General features: G+C 40.1%; 1 protein-coding gene across 1 annotated transcript in view; it reads left to right on the top strand.

Moving 5' to 3' along the window:
- Positions 1-19360: 19360 nt before the first annotated feature.
- NHSL1 (NHS like 1) overlaps positions 19361-20430 on the top strand; it is a 67210-nt gene continuing 66140 nt past the window's right edge. Inside the window, exon 1 of the mRNA XM_034670785.1 lies at positions 19361-19581. Coding sequence (XP_034526676.1) covers positions 19524-19581 — 58 coding nt within the window. The 5' untranslated portion in view covers positions 19361-19523. The remainder of the gene's footprint in view (positions 19582-20430) is intronic.

Genomic DNA, 20430 nt, shown 5'->3' with positions numbered 1-20430 from the left:
TAATGAAACTCATTAGTTCAGAAAATAATTCCCAGCCTTTCTGCCTGAAGATTATTGTCATTCATTAACCCAGATTGTTGAATCCTGTTTTGTAATGTGAATCTAAAAAAGGCTGTGCGGTGGCTTGTGGACTCAGAAACAAATTAAAAGATCTTGAAGAAAAACCAAACATTTTTTGAAAAAGGAAATTATAAGGACTTATTTCAATTTTTGAAATTACTTGACCTCACATATCCTTCAATGCTCACATATTTCTCTTTTTTAAAAAAAAAAGATTTTATTTATTTATTTGACAGAGAGAGACAGCCAGCGAGAGAGGGAACACGAGCAGGCAGAGTGGGAGAGGAAGAAGCAGGCTCCTAGCGGAGGAGCCTGATGTGGGGCTCGATCCCAGAACACAGGGATCACGCTCTGAGCCGAAGGCAGACGCTTAACGACTGTGCCACTCAGGCGCCCCACATATTTCTCTATCTTGATAGCAAAACTGAGTAATCAGTCAAGTGGTCTACATCTGATCTTCCCACTCCCCCAGCTCCTCTTCGCTTTTTCACATGTCCCAATCTGGGTTTCTGGCCCTCCGCTGCACTGTGCATTCTCCTCAGGGAAACTAAAGCTTCCATGTAGCCCGATGCAATGCTCAGGGTTCTCTCTTTGCCTTATTAGCATTTTCTGTGAAGTTGCCTACTACCTTTTCCCTCCTCAAAACTATTTCCTCTCTTAATTTCAAGAAACTACTTCTTCTGCCAATTCTGGCTCCTCCAGTGAATCCTCATCTTTTTCTAAGGAAGATCCTCAGGGTTCAATCTTCTGTTCTCTTGTACGCCTGCCTTCTTTCCCTAAGTGCTCTCAGTCAATGGCTTTAAGTACCTTCTGTATGCTCATTTCCACGTTATTTTTAATCTCCAGTGCTGGCCCCTCTTCTGAGCTTCATGCACCTGCCCATGTGAGAGTTCCACTTGTGTGTGTCTAACAGACTGCTCGCATGTACAGTGTCTGGGTTCCTTTCCTCTCCAACCATTCCTCCTCCCGGTTTCCCTTCTCTGCAAAGGGCATCACCAGTCCCCACCCATGCACCTTCCAGGAAAAAGTGGAGTTCTTTCTGATCCCTGCCTTTCTTTCTACCCCACATCCATCTAATCTTTCTGTTCTACCTCCAAAATCTATTTTGAATCCACCCATTTCTCTTTTTTCAACACTAGTTCAGGCTGCCATCATTTCTTGCATAGTTTATAACAATAGCTTCCTAATTCTACTTGCCTGTCTGTACACAGTCCGCTCTCCACACAGTGGTCAAAGAGATCTGATTGAAGTTTGTGTATGTGTTGCAGAAAGTTGAACTCAAGGTGGAAATGGCCAACTTATCACTTAGGCTCTGTCACAGACACACATGGCTCTGAATGTTGTTTTGTTTGCTTTTTAAGATAGAACATTTCAGCCATATAAATGTGAAGAAAAACATTGCTAATCAACTGTATCTGATTTCCTGAAATGGGAGGGAATAGGAAATACTGCCAGTGTATTCTGGATCTTTCTCCAGCGAGCTGGCTAGAAACCACTAGCTGTGTGTGGAGGAGTGTCCTTTCTGAAGTACAAGGAAAAACTACCACAGAGAACAACCTGTACACACTGTGCTTGTTTTCAAAGATTGCTTACAAAATTTTCCCCTGCTCTCTTGCTGATCTTCTGTTGGGGGTCTATGTATCATGGGCAGTAGGAAAGACATCTTATACAAATGTCATATTAGCCTTGCAAAATTAAATTATTCATGTATCGGGATGGGAACAAATTACTTTCTTCATCCAAGATGATAGCATTAATATTTCGTGCTTTTATTATAATGTCTGTGTGTTTATAAAGAAATAAATACTTGCAAGTAATGAGATACATAGAAATTCCATTTGATTGCCATTGTTTCTTGATAAAAGTTAAACATCTTCACTTTATTAAAAGAAAAATTGAATAGCAGAGGAGACTTTCTTTTGAAGATTTGCTTTCTATTAAATTAGTACCACAAATTATACTGTGAAAAAATACTATCGAAGATATTACTAAATACATGGTAAAGCATTTTTATTCTGCCTCATTTAGAGAAGATTTATTTATACAGTGGTGCTCAGAAAAGTTATATTTTCTCAATAGATGCTTACCTGTAGAGTGTTTTATTTTTCAGTGGCATTTTGTTTTTAATTGTATTCTTTCATTTTTTACGCTGTTCATATTCGAATTTTTTAAATTTATTTTTAAATTTTTTATTTAAATTCAATTTCTTCAGTGGCATTTTAGAAGTGTAAGTAATGCAGTTACTATGTCATTGCTTAGATTATTCGTGGTCTTTTCCATGAGAACTCATACATAGTGGAGAATTAAGGCCAAACTTCTCTTATTTTTTTTTCCCAATTTTAAGTACATAAGGTAGTTGGAAAAGTGATTTCATTGAATTTGCTCTTTTAATTTGTAAAGTCAGGTTGCAACAACCTGTGGAATATTCTGGTTTCCTGAAAAGCATTACTGTGAATCTTACACCCTTAATTCTATTGCCATTATTTTTCTTAATGACATGAATTTGAGCAGGTCTTAAAAAAAACAAAACCCTATAATTTTCTTTTTTTTATGTTCTCATGAAAGGGAGCCCATGGGAAGAAATCAATCCTGGACTGTGTTGAGTTTTTCTACTCAAAGGTGACAGTGTTGAATACTACTTGGTGAGTCTTGGGACCACCAGTACAATCTGGGTGAAAGAAACTTCCATCTCAGCTTCTGATTCTGGGAGTTCTGGTGCAAATAAACATTCTTCTGGATTTGAATCAAAACTGAGATAAGAGACTACAAATCCAAATTGATTTTGGACTACATTAGTGATTATTCTTCCTGAAGAACTTGGCTAAAAATCCTGCAGCAGGTTCTGTCATTGGCTCACCCAGCTCCCATCTGACACCTGCCTGGCCCAACTCCTTCTATCAGGGTTGCTAAGCAAATGCCTTTCCTCCCAGACTCCCTTGCAGCTAGAGTGCAAGTATGTGACCACCGCTCTGTCAACGAGTATTGAGTTTGGTTGCAATATGAAAATTAGGCAGTAACTGTATAGGTTGTTGGCATCTACTTGTAAGCCTAGCTGCACTAACCTCTTGCTCTTCTGACGTTGACTTCTGTGGACACTTAGCATCTAAGCTTGCACGTGATCAGTGATGACAGCAGGTGGCAGCAATAGCAGTGTTTCACTGTGATAGTCTTGGCAGTGTGGCATGTCAACTTACCCTCTGGCCCTTCTGGAAATTCTGAAAGCTCCTTAATATCTCTTAATAAGTCATTTTTGCTTAATATAATGAGTAGATTCTGTTGTTTCCATCTAAGTGTTCTGACATAGCCTTCATAGCAACTTAGCAAGGTGCTGGCTGTCTTGTTTCAATTATCTGATGTTCTTTCCCTAAATACTGATAGTGGTTAGATGTTCTTGCGTGTTCATTATCAGAGTTTATGTAGATTCTTCAGTTGTGTACAGCTAAGATTGGGGGAAAGTCAGCATTTTAAAAATAAATACAGAGAATATGTTATTTTTCAGTTATGGGCTTTGATCATGACCATATCAATTATGCAGATCCCACACCTAGAAGAAAATCAGTTTGTCTAGGTAAAAAATCATCAGGAACTAAAATATTCACTCAGAATTGCCCAACATCATGAAATCGAAAGAGAAACTAGTAAGGCAAGAGGCTAACCCAAGTTAGTGGGTGGCCGTATCCTACCCCTGTACTGTTGGTGTCCTAGCTGGAATGGATAAAGCATTTAAGAGAGGCAGGAAGTGTTATGACACAGCCAAAGGTTAGGCATGGGGGAAATCATTAACATAAGGAGGACAGACTAGTATTTACCTCCATTCCTTCTTTCATCAATATCAGTTCACCTTGGATTTATAGAATTTGCCTAACTTTTCAATGTAGTTTTCCTTTGTCTCTGCAATTCTTCTAAAACACAGACCACTATCTTGTATAAAGACTTTTGATGTTTAACCATAACTACCTGACTGAGCTCTAACCTCTTTGACTTGATAGGCAAGGTTCCTCACAACTGGTCCTGACTTACTTTTCCAGCTGTGATCTCCCACTGCCACTCCTACGAACCCCACTTGGTCATCCCAGTGGGCCAGCAGATTGTCTCAGGCAGGTTAGGCTGCAGACAACAGTGTAAGCAGAAGGGGATTTAACACAAGGTATGTGGTACTTACACGATCATTGGAAAAGCCTGGGGAACAAGTCCAAGCTGAATTCCCAGGAATGACTCCCAAGACAGCATTTCAGAACTGGCTTACCAAGAGCCCCCTTGGTAGGGATTGAACACGGAGACTTAATTATCGCTCCTACTGAGATGTTTCAACAACCAGACTTAGCAGCAGAAATAACCAAGGGAGCAGGAGTGTGGACTCAGGTTCTCCGTGAAATTCTCCAGGTGTACCAGCTTTGCAAACCAGGTGTAAGGGAGATTGGGAAATGCGGTTTTCAGCTTCTAGACATTCACATCATTGCACCCTACAAGGTGATTTGGGGCTATGAAGGCAACGTACACCATCCGTTATACACGTCACGTAACGTAACTCAGTATTCCCAACACACAGACGACTTGCTCTCTTTGCTATGCCTTTGCTCTTGCTCTTTTATTTAGTTGGAATGTGTTTCATATCCTTCTCCATCTAGCAAATTCTTATTCATCCATCACACATCACCTGCTATGTCATGTTTTCTCTGATATTATTTCCTTCTAGTTCCCATTAGAGGGCACCCTCTATTTAAAAATGTGTTTTATTATCATTTGATTGTATCAGTCTTCCATCCAATGGAATTCCTAACAGACAAGGAATAGATTGCTTATTCATTCATTTTGCTCTTCATTCAGCAGACTTACTGGCATCTCCAAAGCCAATGAAGGCCAGGTTCCTGTCCTCAAGGAGATAGATAAGTTTAATTATGGAGGGATAAGCCACAAAGGAGAGGATAATGACTTTTCTGGGGAGAATGCGTGGGAGACAAAATGGTCAAGGAGAACTTTGTAAGAGAAGGTTGTCTTCATCTTTGCGTCTCCAGTGCCTAGTGTTATGCTTGGTGTTTAGTGTCCTTAATGAACCAGTCAAGGTGGAAATGAATGAAATGACTTTTTTGAAATGTACCGTCACGTCTTACTAATGGCTGTCTACCAAGACTGTGATGCTTTAACAAATTAGTCATTTTTTAATACCATAGAATAAAGCTAAATTCTCTGGAGCTCATTTTGTTTAAACTTTTCTTTCTATAATTTATTCCTTTAATAAAATAATAATTGCATGCCTACTGTATATCAGATCTGGTGCTCAGCCTCTAGGCCCTGTGGATCCAAAGAGCCTGGCCTTTGTTCTGTGGTCCAGATCACGTGTCTGGTGGGAGATAGACTCACCAAACAAACAACTGTACCAAACAAGTAATAGTGCTCTAAGGAAAGTCTTGATGAGAATAAATAATGGGTGGTGTCAACAGAGTCAGAGGGTCAGGAAAGGTTTGCTTTCCTGAAGAAATTGTCAGTTAATCTGAGACCCAAAGGATGACGGGTAGCGAGCAGGTTAAAGGTAATTCACTGGTCCTTCTGGCTCCCATTTTTCCCTAGCAACAAAAGAGTTTTTCCTTTAACTCTTACTTCTCCCTGTCCTCCAGCTCCAGTAGATCATTTGGTTGCCAATATACTTGGTATTCAGGAAAATAAATTCCAATTTCAACACACAAGGAAGCTTTTCAAAAGGCAAATTTGTGGGGTGCCTGGGTGGCTCAGTCAAGCGTCTGCCTTCGGCTCAGGTCATGATCCCAGAATTCTGGGATCGAGCCCCACATCAGGCTTCTCCGCTAGGAGCCTGCTTCTCCCTCTCCCACTCCCCCAACTTGTGTTCCCTCTCTCGCTGCCTCTCTCTCTGTCAAATAAATAAATAAAGTTAAAAAAAAAAAAGCAAATTTGCGAAGTGGAAGTCGTCATCATCCGGGTGGGAATTTTTATTTCATTATTTGTGAGCTATCTCCTAAGAGAAGTTTTCATAGAGGTTAGACTATTGTGGCATGATACGACAGATGCTTTTAAATTCTCCCAACTCTTTCCCTCCTTCACCCATTCATAAAGATGGGTGATTATCCCCTTTCTTTGAATGTACTCATGAATGTTACGTGTTGTCATGTTGTATCAAATTGAGGAGTAGCTGACTTTGCAAAGTGAGTACTTGGATTTGGCTCTGGCCCTATAAAAATGTCAGAGGGGGGCTTGCCATGGGTGGAATACACAAAGCATTAAGTCAAACAGTTTCAAAAATTAACCTAAGAATGGATCATTGATGCTAAAGTATGAATAGATTTAGAGTAAGTACATTTTATTAGGGAAGTAGGAAGAAAAATGAATGTGTGTGGAGAATGGAGGCAACTTTAAGGAAACCCCATCCAGACAGGGGAATTAGCTAGTTGTCCTTTGATCAGTGTGGGAATCTCCTGAAACCCTTCTCTTGCCATTTGCATCGACCTGAGAAGAATTTGCAGGCTACTGCTGAAAGCAGTCCTCTGCCCCAAGACTCCCAAATGATCCCCTTTACCACTGTGATGTTTTTAGGGCATTCTACACATTTTAGTTCTCGCTGAATGAAGCATTCATGTTGCCATTCAACATGTCTAGTTTGGGGTGTATTCTAAGTCAAATTATACAAGAAGCTATTTGTGGCATTCAGCAGCTGCAGAAAGAAGAGGCTGTTTTTTTGCGGGGGTGGGTGGGTGCAAGGGAGAGTGGTGGTGTTACAATGTAAGTGAAGCTGGAAAGTGCAGAATATAGAGTTATCGTTGTTGATGGGCAGTTGTGATTGTATGACAAGAGGAAGAGGGAGGTTACTGAGTGACGAAGTGAATTTTATCCCATTTCAACATGGGACGCCCTGCTGGCATGAGCCCTCTATAGATGGTCTGGGGTTAATTTTGATAATGAATGTGATATATCCTCCGGAGTCTGTGGCTGATTCCTCTATCCAGTGGGGTGCGATTGGTGAGTATTTCTCTTCAGAAAGCAGTTATAATAAAATAATTCCATTCCATCCTGTGGTGCACACACATCGAGACAAGTGGAGCAAAGTGTGGGTGCTTTAGGACTGTCTTCAGAGCCGAAATGTTTGCTTGATTAAATATGGTTCACTAATGAAAATTGATTGTGGCAGCTCTGTTTGAACGTGTTTTATCATGTAATGTTTTATATGGACTGCTACTCACAAAGAGATGGGTGTTTCAGGTAACGGGATAAAAAACGGGTTGAGCCGAGTCTTCTGAGAGGTGCTGTACGATTGGACAGAGGCTTGGGAAAATTATTTATTATCCCTGCTTTATTTTCTCCCCAGATATCGTTTGTTTTTATTCTGGTTCAGGAAAACATTGCATGTCTTTATTTTCGGTCAAATTTTTATAGTGCTTTCTACTCCCTTCTGCCTTTTTTCCCTAGTGAAAAAAAGCAAAAACAAAAACAAAAACAAAACAGTGTATGAAACTACTAACTCACTGCACCTGTCTTTACAGTTCCAAGCTTCCTACTTTCGACTACATGTTGAAACTATTGTTGGGGTGCATGAGAAATACTACTAATCTTAATCCTTCCTGTGATGATTTTATTAGCTAAGATGTGAAGAATTCCATGAATTTTTCTGCTGTTTCGAACCCTGATGCTACTGAGGGGGAGGAGCTAAGCATATCATTTTAACAAAGTCAGTGGCCAGCCATTACCTAGCATCAGCATTCTCGTTTTGATTACCATTTGATTTTTCTCAAATTCTGTGTGGGCCTAATTATGTGGGCTCTGCAATCAACATGCCTCCCTTCCCTCCAGCTGTGCCCTCATTGTATGGCCCTCTGGTACCCGGACATGCCAGCGAGCATGGGGGCCCTTCTGTGGTGTCAGGTCAGATATCTGCACTGTGAACTCCTTGCTTTCGAAGTATCAGGTTACTAGAATTTAGAGATACTGAACATATGTCCCCATGCAATAACTGATGTTTTTACTCTTGTCCCTTGCTCTCATTTGTTTACTTATTAAAATTATCCTTATCTCTTGCAATTGAAAAGAAAAATCAAAGAATATGAAACATTGAGCTTATAGGAAGGTTTATCCATGTCAAAAGTCTTTGCTTAACTTTAATGAAAATTCTGTACTCCCTCGACGCATTCTGAATATCATTTTATGCCTGGCTGACCTTCCTTTGCTCCCGCTGTGACACCTTCAGCATAATTACAGATCCTTCATAGCACTCCTGCTTAATACGAAACTAGGGTTTCTCCGTTTGAAGAATTCTGCTACTGTCTATCCAATAGTTTAGGACACTGTAATTTTTTTTTTATAAACCAACCCTAATGAGATAAATGTTATCCTTGCCGAGGTCAACCTTTACCATTGCTAGAAAACCAAATATAGTTAGACATTTAGTGTTGCTGTCAGTTCCTCAGCAAACTGGAGCGGTCTATCTTAATTTGTCTAATTATCATTTTGCAATGGTAATTGCAAATCAGCTGGCCTCTTAACAAAAGCAGTTGGTCATACCAGTTTATTAATTGTAGCGCTCATCTTAACCATATGTGAAACAACAGAAGAAATCACAGGAAGTAGAGAAAAGAAAAACGGAACAGTTTGTGAGATCGTTCCACTGCTTACAAAATAATGAGTCCAAATGATGCTTTTCTCTCAGTCTTTATACTTACTGATCATTAATTGTAATTAATGTAAGTGATGATAAATATGATTTTCCTTCAGTCTTTTTAAAGTATTTTTTTGTGTTTGTGGACAACCTGGCTTCAGAATCCTTTTCTCTCTAAATGAAAACACTCTCGTTCGGATTTCTGTTTTGCAAGATTGTATGTTTTGGTTGTAAATTGATGTGGACCTTTTTTTTCTCAGCCCTTGTTTTTCAGTTAAATGTAGCTGTCCCGATAGATTCAGAAATGGTTTACCTCATTCACGGGTGCTTCCTTAACCCGCGCATGGTTGCAGATGCTAGGTAGTTTATGGAAATTCACAGATTATACAGTGTGGGTCTTCCTTCGTTGGAGGAAGATGCACACATTCTTTTGAGATGTGTTAAATCAGAGGCATTTCTCCCAAGCTCTTCTGTCAAGAGACAGTAAGTAGCAGGAGTCATTTTCCTGTGTGTGTGTCACTGGCTACTATGTCCCCTGCAGGTGGCGACCTTCTACTTCATATCGTCAGCCCCCCCCCGCCCCCCACCCCACGGAGAGTCTTCATTAGGATGTCCCCTTTATCCAATTTGGAAAGCACAAGAGAGCCCAGGGTATAAAGCACTTTAGCTAATCACATGACTCTTACATTATATCTCTCAGATCATCACATTATACTCTGGCTTTTCATTCTACAATGAGATTTTTTTTTCTTTCTTCCCTGAAGATTTTAAAAGGTTGAAATTGATTTTTTTTCTTTTTAAATTTAAGGTTCATTTCCCTTTATGTTATTTTTATTATAAAAGGATATAATTATGGTAAATTTAAATAGCACAGAGAATGAGTCTCTTCTCTAAGATATGATAGACCCCTAATATGCATTCTGTGTTTTGAATGATTGAATTAGGAAAGGCAAAGTAAGTTTAGAATTGAACTAATTGATATGTAGCTCTACTCATATACATTATTTCTCTCCTGAATGAGCCTTTATATTCCTAATATAGGCTGAGTAGAATGAATTAAATGGATCAGTACTAACGTGGGTGGATGGATTAGAGCTATACATGTCATGAAGAATAATTGGTACAAGCGTAAGAGGCTTACTGTTAATGAAATTTATTCGTTCTCTTTTTGTGGGACAGACGTAGTTCACTTTTGAGGAAGTTCTCCTTGAAGTAAAATGGCCTATATTTTTGAAATAAAGAGTTACTAAAGCTCTGTCAAGGAATGTCTCTTAAGGAAGGTTAACATTTGAAGTAGAATTTGAAAAACAAACAGGGGCGTGCCAAGTCGGGATTGGGTGAGGGATGGAGCATCCCAGGCAGGCGGAAGAACCACCAGTGCGGAGGCACAGAAGCAGAAGTGAGTGTGGACCTTGCAGCCCTCACCCACCAGCCTTCTCCCAGTCAAGGCAGAGGCAGCGCGGGAGGGTTAGCGTGGATGCCAGATTAGCGTGGATGCCGGATAGCTCTGTGATGTGCGTTAGGTCACTTATTTTGTAAAAGAAAAAAGAGTGGATGGGATGCTCTTTGGGACTGTCTTCAGCTCTTAACTAGGAAAATAGGAAATCTCCCTTTTTCAACTTGCCCTAGCCAGATCCCTGCTCACCGTGACTTCAGACCTCACGGCCCGTTCCCTTCACAGAGCTCTCCACCATCAGCCCCACCTCAGGCCCGTCATCTTGGGACAGTCTCCAGATTGTCCCGTGCCCTGAATAAGAGACATTGCATCCTTCCAACCCTGCAGGCAGGACTGAATTTTACATGCTGTGTCAGCAGGGCTCCCTTTGTGTTCTGGACTTTTGATGGGGGTTTCTTTTTCTCATAGCATGTTTTCTGTCTGCCTCGCCTTTCATTTGTTCAGCATTTGTCACATGAATATTGTGGCTTGACTAAACTAGTCACAGTGATAGCAGACGTTTTGAAATTGACCGAGCAGATGGTAGCAATGGTTTTAGACTAAATTATTAACTAGGCTCCGCAGCAGAAGCCTTTAGCTTCAACACATGCAGAGTAAAAGGTGTTTCCTAGCATCAGAATTAACTGGTCAAGTGGATGCCAGATCAGGTTCCTTCTAAAGAACTGACACACTATCATCTCCTAAGGTTTCCCTTTCTACACCAACCAACTCCCCTCACCAGATATTGATGGAGCGATTTCCATCGGTCTTGTTTTCAATATGCCATATGATTCATCATTAAAGATTAATTCAGAAGCAGAATGAAGAAAAGATCATTGTACTATTGAAGTTCTAGAACATTGGGGATTTTTAACATACCTTTATGAAATAACATAACCCAAGGACAATTAATATAATTCTTCATGAGCGTCTGTCATCAGACACGTGTTTTCTTCCGGGACAGTATTTCTACATCATCACCTTGTAAATGTGTGTGTATTTGTGTTTTGTGTGTGTGTGTGTGTGTGTGTGTGTGTGTGTGTGTGTTTAAACTCCTCATCCAAGCATAGAAAGCACAAGATCAAAATCACACCTGGGGCATAACTGAAATTTCCCTACTTGTCTGTAAAAGGCTTCTTTATAGCTGGTTTATCTAAACTAGTATCCTATCCAGGATATGCATCTGATTGTATGGTCCTCAAATCTCCTTTAATTTGGCACATTCCTTCTTCTTCTTCTCCTCCTCATTATTATTATCTTTATTATTTGACATACCAGAGAGGCCAGACCCGCAAAGTGTTCCATTTTGAGTTTGATGGTTTTCATTTTTTCCTCTAGCTCTTGCATTCCCTGTAAACTGGAAAAATTTAACTTGTCAGCAGTGTTTAACTTGATTTTACTGTAGGTGATGCCTGTCCTTGGTATTGCGTCACATGGGGGGGGCATGATATTGCTTGTCCAATGCCACTAGGGTCTGCTGGAGTCAGAAGATGGCAGCTGGTCCTTCCACTGTGCAGTTGCTCTCATGTTCCTCTTACAAGGCAGCTCTTGAACATAAAATTGACGAGTGAATCAAAGAAGTTTTCAATGCATAAGGTCTTAGACTGTTGAGAGAAGAATAGTAGAAATTTGGAGGAAGAATGCCTGATGTGAAAAAATAAGAGAGAGATCTTTATGCACATGTAACCGATTCACCTTTTTGGGTTGTCTCTAATCAGTTAAATGCCTAGCAGCTAGAACTTGTAGTCAATTCAATTTGTCTCGAATAATATAAAGTGTATTTTTTTTCATCTGTGTGTTAAATCCTAATGGCTGTTTTTTTTAGTGTCATAAATTACAATTGTATCAACAAATGAATTATACTGTAGATTTTTAAAATGTGAAATTGTGAAATTTTATCTCCCTGAAATTTAACTTGATCTCTGGGCATGCTGTATTTTATCGGACAGCCCTATTTTTTTAAAGTTGCTCTCTTATTTACATGTTTATTGATTGCATCAATTCATCTGCCTGTGTTATTTGCTTCAAAGCTTCAGTAATGATTGTAATTTTGATAGATAAAAATTACAGACCATATATAATTGCCCTCAATGTGAAAGTGTTTATAGAAACAAGAAACACAATTCTTACCTCCAAAAGTTAGAGTTGTGGGAAGATTTTGTTTCTTAATAAACGGGATAGGACTAATCTATCTATAAGTTTATTACTAAAGCATTATTATGAATGTTTAAGTAGATTATGTTGCTTGTTAATTTTTAAATACTTTTTTTTTTTAAGATTTTATTTGTTTGACAGAGAGAGAGAGTACAAGCAGGGGGAGTGGCAGGCAGAGGGAGAGGGAGAGGCAGACTCCCCGCAGAGCAGGGAGCCCCAATGTGGGGCTCCCTCCCAGGGCTCTGAGATCATGACCTGAGCTGAAGGCAGATGCTTAACTGGCTGAGCCACCCAGGCGCCCCCTAAATATTTCTAAAATCCCTTACTCTTAAGTGTACACTTTTATAGGCCCAGGGGCCTTGTATTGGATACTTTCTACTATGATGTTTTCCAGTGCTCCGGGTCTAAGAAGTACAAGAATGCTTGGGTGTGTCTGTGGATTTGAAAACTGTATTTCAAGTATTCTAACCATGTGTAAAGTTAACGAGGACACCTAAATTAACTTAGTCACATACAATCTTTTATTTTAGATGTTAAGCTTGATTATTAAAAATAGCCTAAAACAAACCAACAGTCAGTAAAAGTCCTGTTTATAGATAAGGTTGGGCTGAGAATTTTCAATTTTGAAGAGGTAAAAATCCTTTGAGAAGAACTTAAAAATTATCTTTTGGTGCATGGTCCTGAGGAGAACTCCATTATATCTGATTTTTCTTTCCCTTCCCTCCCAACTTAGAAGACCACAGTGATCTTAATTGATTATATATCCCATTTTCAGTTGATCAAGTATTCAAATTTTCTGTGATTCAAAACGTGTGTATTATATGGCATCATACCTGCATATAACTCTTGTGGACCGTATTTGAAAATGTTCCTTTTTAGTCAGTACTGTTTAATGAAGTTTGCTAAAGTTTTTTGGATTCAATATAAAGACTTTTAATGCCCCAACCTCACTGAATGCACAGAGGAGGGCCTGAGGTTTTGTGTAAGCGGAGATGGGGCCATTGGGGGAAGGATTCAGGGGGCTAGAAGGCTTATCTGTGATTCCTGGGAGCCTTAGACAGCTCTGGTCTTAAAAAGCTCTCAGGTTTAGGGGCGCCTGGGTGGCACAGCGGTTAAGCGTCTGCCTTCGGCTCAGGGTGTGATCCTGGCGTTGTGGGATCGAGCCCCACATCAGGCTCCTCTGCTATGAGCCTGCTTCTTCCTCTCCCACTCCCCCTTTGTGTTCCCTCTCTCGCTGGCTGTCTCTATCTCTGTTGAATAAATAAATAAAACCTTTAAAAAAAAAAAGCTCTCAGGTTTAAACATATAATCTTCTGTCCTTAGTAAAAATAATAAGGCTGTATTTTAAGGTTGTACTCAAGATGAAGACATGGGTGTTAGCAGAGTCATTTATTAAACAGCTAGGGTTTAATTTTAAATTTTTATACCTTAAGTGTATAATGGTTCCTGAACTTATAGACTTAAATACAGGCTGATAAGAACAAGGTAGTTATAGAAAAATGGCCCTGAGTGAGAACCATTCGGGCCTCCTCACCTCTGGCATGCATTGCTACACCAGTTCCTACCTTCTCTTTCTGCCTTGGTCAGGTCCATTCACAGCTACTGCTCACCTTGCACTACTGATCTCTTTGAAGTGTGACAGGAGCCTTAACAGCTTTCCCTTTTCAGTTCCATCAGTGACTCCCTGGCCCACCAATGAAAACCCACCCCCTTATGGGAAGCAAGGTCCTTGGGGGGCGGGGAGTGTCTGGCCTTGCCTCTCTCCACCCCACCTCGCTGCCTTTCCCCACATCACTCCCCTAGAAGCTTATCCTGAACCTCCATGTGACCATGACTGTGTTTTATCTAAGAGTTCCCTCTTCCACTCTGTACTCCAAATGGGGTGGGTGCCCTTTGCCATCTTTGCCATTAACATCATAGTCTTATCTCCTTCCCTGTGCTTGTTCATTACTTTATTATTCTTATCTCTTTGGGTGTGTTGCTCCATTGGACTCTGACCTTCGTAAGGTCAGGAACCAAGTTTGATTTACTTTTAACCCGGATGTCGGTTGTGGAACACGGGACAGTCAATAAGTTCTCGATGTAAAATATCTGAGTGGTTGAATCCAAATGCATAGTTACAGTTAAAGTTTTTACATTATGTATTACTTTGCAAAATATTTCTATAACTCTTTGCTAATAATGTTGTACACCTACTCCTGAAAAGTAAGCAGATCACTGTTGGAATAATCAGATGATTCCTAAAGAAAAATTTTAAATGCTGATCAGAAATAAGATTTCATTTCAGTGAAAGACTAAGCAGAAATGTTGGAACTTTATAAGGATGCAAATATTTATACAATAGTAGTGGTAATAGAGTTCTCAACCAGGATAAGCCACCAGGATTGTTCAAATGATGGGGAGCATATTTTTCTGCATAATATTTGGCAGTATTTTTAGAGAACAGTGATTCTCAAGTATTTTTATTATTTATGTGTCCTAATAAGGACTTTTTTGTAAGATATTTTGACTTGAATGTACTAAAATTATCTTTTCCCAGCTTAATATGTGCTAATGAAAGAAAAATCAGGACACCCAGATTCTCATCTAAGCTCCAACATTGCATTAGCTTCTAGATGTCAGTTTTCTTGTTTTTGACTGAAGATGAAATCTACCTGTCTGGCTCATTGAAAATTTGACTATAATAGCCCTTATAGAAATGAGAAAGTTCTTGATAAACAGCTGTGGGGCGGGGAGCAGATTGGCTTAAATTAGACATCCAGCATGAGATAATGTGAAATTTAAGTAGAGGTTAGCAATATGGATCTGGAGGACAGACAAATGAAAGACAGTAGCGGGAGAGGAAGATTGAGCAGAGTGTCAAAGGCAATAGCATAATCCATGGATCATCAGTCTTTTTCCCTAAAGGTCCAGATAGTAAATGGCTTCAACTTTACAGGCCATACCGAGAGCAGCCATAGACAATAGATAAACTAATGGTGTAGTGATGTTCCATTACAACTTTATTTTGGACACCGGAATTGGAATTTCATAAAATTTTTCACATCATGAAATAGTATTCTTTAAATTTTTTTCAACTATTTACAAAGGGGTCAGCTAGTTTTGTCCGAAGGGCCTTAATTTGCTGACTCCTGCCTTTCTTCAGTAAAATCATTAAGGTTTCAAGAGGAATAAGTAAATAGCACAGGACAAATGTTTAAGGACAGCCTCATTGAAGCTTGTTAAGAGTTTGTTAGAATCCAGAGAAGGAACAGTCAGATGTAGGAAAGGAAAGAGTGTTATACAGTGTTGATGAAAAGCTCAAGAACTGGGTTGTTAGTGGTATATATTTATTTTTTTATTTATTTATTTTTTTAAAGATTTTATTTTATTTTTTTATTTATTCGACAGAGAGAGAGACAGCCAGCGAGAGAGGGAACACAAGCAGGGGGAGTGGGAGAGGAAGAAGCAGGCTCACAGCAGAAGAGCCTGACGTGGGGCTCGATCCCACAACGCCGGGATCACGCCCTGAGCCGAAGGCAGAGGCTTAACCGCCGTGCCACCCAGGCGCCCCTATTAGTGGTATATATTTAAAGATAATTAGAAGAGAGAGAAGACGACCATTGGTACTAGTGAGAGGTGCAGCGGTGACACTGGGAATTTTTTGTAAATGAATAGAAAGAATTTTAGACAGTAGAAAAGATAGTTCATAGCAGCTGGAAGAGAGAGGTTTAGAGCCATCTTTCATGAGCTGGTAGTTTACGTCTGAGACAAGTACAAAGACTGAGGTCTGTGAAGTTGATTTCCCTTCTGTGAAGCCATGACTGACCCTTCATTAAGCTTAGGGCTGCTTAGCTATCTCTTAAGATTTCACTCATCTATGTAACAAATAAATACACTTATCACAGACCAGATACTGTTCTAAGGACTTTATCTATAATAACTCCTTAAATTCTCATAATAACCTTGCAACATAAATACCATTATCGTCTCCATTTTACAGATGAGAAAACCAAGGTATGGAGCAGTCCCTCCTCTAGTAAGTGACTAATATCTTGGGTGGGATGGCTCCAGTATTGGGCTCTTCACTCCTACCTACCCCATACTGTCAAATTTTCCATGTCAGGGGCACCTGGGTGGCTCAGATGGTTAACCTGCCTTCAGTTCAGGTCATGATCTCCAGGTCCTGGGATTGAGCCCCAAATCAGGGAGTCTGCTTGTCTGCCTCCCTCTGCCTCTACCCCTGCTTGTGCTCTCTCTCTCTCAAATGGATAAATAAAATCTTTAAAAAAAATTTTTTTTTCCATGTCTGGGATATTTGAACTTTTCTTTCCCCTGCTATTTATTATAGGGCTAAAATTGGAAGAGGAAGTACCATGGATTTATATATTTTCTGTTGAATGTATAAACAGAGCAATTAAAAAATGCTAGACACTTTCATAAAAACCTGGTTCTTCGATAAACTATGACATTGAGGCAGTGCAAATTATAAGCCTGTTTTAATGCTGATATGCAGGCTATATAAGAGATGATAAAATTATTGGGGGATTCTTTGTAATTAATAAGCCCTTTCAAAACATAACCTATTGCGTAATGTGGTAAATACCATAATTTATTTGGTTAGCATCTGAAGATCTGGACTTGGGGGGACAGCATGGAATGACGAATAGAGGACAACGTACCCTGGATGCCTGGATGGAAGCCTGCTTTCTACTCCTAGCCTCACCACTGACTGGTGTGCACCCAAATAGTGGTATCGTCTAGACTCATATAGCCACTTACCATCAGACTTAATACCAAGTGAGAAAGGAAATTCCTCCGCGTGTGACTCCTACTACAGCTCATTTGCTTGGAGCACTCCTCTGACTAGTCCTAGTGGACTCCAAGTGTCTCCCTCTACCCCTACCCCCACCCCAGTGAACATATCCCCTCTTTAAATGAGAACCAATGGATTCACTGTAGGTTTTTGTTTTATTGCTATCTCCTCCTTAAGGTTTTTACCCAGATCTCACCTTTTCAATGAGGTCTACCCTGACTCCTATTTAATACTGCAACCTGGCTGTTCCCCAGCCCTAAAATCTTTTTTATCCTAGTCAGCCTTTTCTTGTGTCTATTCACTTACTACCTTCTAACATGCCATACTATTGTAGTTAACAGTCAAATCACAGAAGCTCCGTGAGGGCAGGGATGTTATGGATGTACCCCAGATGCATAGCACTTAGTACACGCTTAGTGTTTACCTTTTGAATGAATGCTTGGATGCCGTCGTTGTGTACCTGAAAAACTGCGTGTTGTTTCCAACCCTACATACATGGAGTGACATTTAATCTCCAAAAGTTGGAGGTTATGAATTGGGGAGCTTTTATCTAGAAGCCCACCTGCTACTACCTGTCTCTCACACAGTGAGGCCGAGATGGGGCTCCTGAAGCAGAGCGAGGTCACTCTTGCTTATAAATTTGTTTTCCTAAGGGGAATTTCGCTTGCTAATTTAAGGCAGCTATATAATTTAACTTTGGAGTCATTTCTCATTTGAGTCATTTCTTGTTTGCCATCTGGCCATGTAATTACTTTTAAGTAAAACTATGTGCAGGATGAAGGAGCACAAATTGGGAATCTGTGATAATATGGATGGTGAGATGATAATATGTGGGTTTTATTTTTTTGTTTGTTTGCTTTTGCTGTTGTTCAAAAACTAAGATGGTGGGGGGGACATTTGAGGAGGAATCATTCCAGTGCTTTCCTTAGCAGGAACCCCTTATATAAATTTTCTTCTTTGACTAAGAACTTTTGTTATAAACTAAATGTTTTGAATTAGTGGATTATTACATTTTTCCATTAATTTATAAGTCTGGCCCTAAGCTATGAAGCAAGAGGCTGTCTAACATGTCTCCAGAGCTGTTCTCTGAACTGGGCAGAGGTGTGAGCATCATTCTTTTCCTTGGTCTGTTCTCTTAGTATTTTCCAGTCTGTATTCTTTTACTTTTTGTTCCAGTCCCTTTACCCCAGAAGTTATTTTCCTAGTGCCAGCCAGTGTATTATTATTTCTGAATCTTCCCTTTCACTTTGCTTCCCCTGTTCTTAGAGGTTAATTGCAAATGGACAAAAGAACCAGAACCCAGTACACATATTCAAGTTCAAGAGAAAGCTAAGTAATGTTTGGAATTACTGTTCTCCCTCATGGGTAGAGGCTGAGAGGGGGGCGGAGTGTAGAATTTTTAAACCGGGTGCTTAGAAGATAATTAAATTTAAAATACAGATTTACGGGGCGCCTGGGTGGCACAGCGGTTAAGCGTCTGCCTTCGCTCAGGGTGTGATCCCAGCGTTCTGGGATCGAGCCCCACATCAGGCTCCTCTGCTATGAGCCTGCTTCTTCCTTTCCCACTCCCCCTGCTTGTGTTCCCTCTCTCGCTGGCTGTCTCTATCTCTGTCGAATAAATAAATAAAATCTTAAAAAAAATAAAATAAAATACAGATTTAAATCATTAGGGTACAATTGCAATGCTGATGCTCAGTCACTGGCAAAAAAACAAAACAAACCCAAAACAAACCAACAAATAAAAAACAACTGGGTGAGAAGACAGGAGGTACTAATTTGCATGAAAATGCAACCAAGTCATCACTTGCAGCTTGTTGGAGATTCTGTTGTAAAGTTTTACTGCTTGTAAATGTTCCTTTGGTGTGGGAGGCAGAGCCCTGGGGGCGTGGTCGGAGAAACAATAGTTTGGCTCTCCCCCCCACCCCAGTCAGTTCAAATGCCTGAATTAACTGGAGTCATAGAGTCAAAACAGAGTCCCTGTAAGACTTGTGGGCTCCAGTAAACAGATCTGGATGTTGCTAGTAGCCTAGTGAAAATGGGGAATACATTTGTTTTACCTTGACTTGCGTAGAGGAAAATTTGCACTATTTTCATGGACTCCAGAGAGGAGAAACTTCGGATCTGTTGGAGAGAAAGTGAATAAATGAGCACCGAGGCAGAAAGACTGATGTGGCTATCATGCAAATAAGAACTGTGATTGGCTTTCTCTTTCTTTCTGTACACTTTGTCACTGCAGCTCTCAGCCTTAAAGATTAGGTTTCAGTGGGAGCTTTTCAGGTTCAAGGACTGTTAATGGCTTGTAACTGCCTGACAATAAACTCAACTTCAACATTACATCAGCCCCGGGCAGATGTCTAAGGATTTGAGAGGGGAGGAAGAAAGTTAGAATCGGAAGCAGAAGGATGCAGCTCACCACCTGCCTGCTGGGCTGAGCTTTTAATGCGATTTAAATTTCTAAGCTCTATGTAGGCATCCTGGAAATGGTGGTCTTCATTAATGCAAAGATCAAGTCTTTAATTAAACTTTTTAAGAAAAAAAGTAAGTAATTTCTCTTCCCTTCCCCCTTGGGGGGGTGTGTGTGTGTGTGTTTTGTACTACATGTTTTTGAGTGATGGAGTTAGAATGTGAAACAACATAATGAGTATAAGTTAAACTCCATTCTCTACCAAGTTGTTCAGATACTTCAGACTTTTATAACTCTAGGGCAGAAATATGTGATTTTAGCCTGTCTTATTTATTTATGGTTGGGATTTTAGGTGAATTCACTTCTTTTGTGCTTCTCAAAAGAAGCCCTTTGGAAAAAGGCGAGGGGAAGCCTCGTATTTACCTTACGTCTGCCTTGATACATGTTTTTCTTTTGCTTCCTTGGCTTACCGTGCAGGAGGCTGTGTGCGATCTCTCAAGTATTTTTGATTAGGATGATCCTCTGAAACTCCTGGAACTCTATTTCAGAGCTCCAGGACAAACTCTGTCTAGACTGATCAGTCACTGTAAAGTGCACAGCATTTGTGGCGTGGCCTCATTGTGACTTACCATTGGTTTACATGCCTTTAATCCAGGTGCTTCTTCATTCTCTGCAGAGTATAAATTTTACAGATACATGGTTTTTGTTTTTACATAGCCGTTGGCTTAGTTTAGTTTAGCCTTTGGACCTGTGATTTAAAACTAGATAAATGTGGATGGGTATGAGGATTGGTAAGAGAGACATTGGAGAAAGCAACAAAGAACAGCCCTCTGGGCTCCTTTTTCTGCAGCTCCCTCGGTGGAAGGCTGTCTTTGGACGGACTGATTAAAATCTGCCCTGGCAGGAGTGAGATGCTCCAGAGAAGAGACAACTGTTCTTTCATAGGAGCCAGTTGGTAGCTGCACAGTGGGGCCGATGGTGTG

Source organism: Ailuropoda melanoleuca, chromosome 10 (assembly GCF_002007445.2).
Source record: "Ailuropoda melanoleuca isolate Jingjing chromosome 10, ASM200744v2, whole genome shotgun sequence".
NCBI lineage: Eukaryota > Metazoa > Chordata > Mammalia > Carnivora > Ursidae > Ailuropoda > Ailuropoda melanoleuca.
The sequence above is the reverse complement of the archived record's forward strand: the minus strand, read 5'-3'. Positions and strand labels throughout refer to the sequence as shown.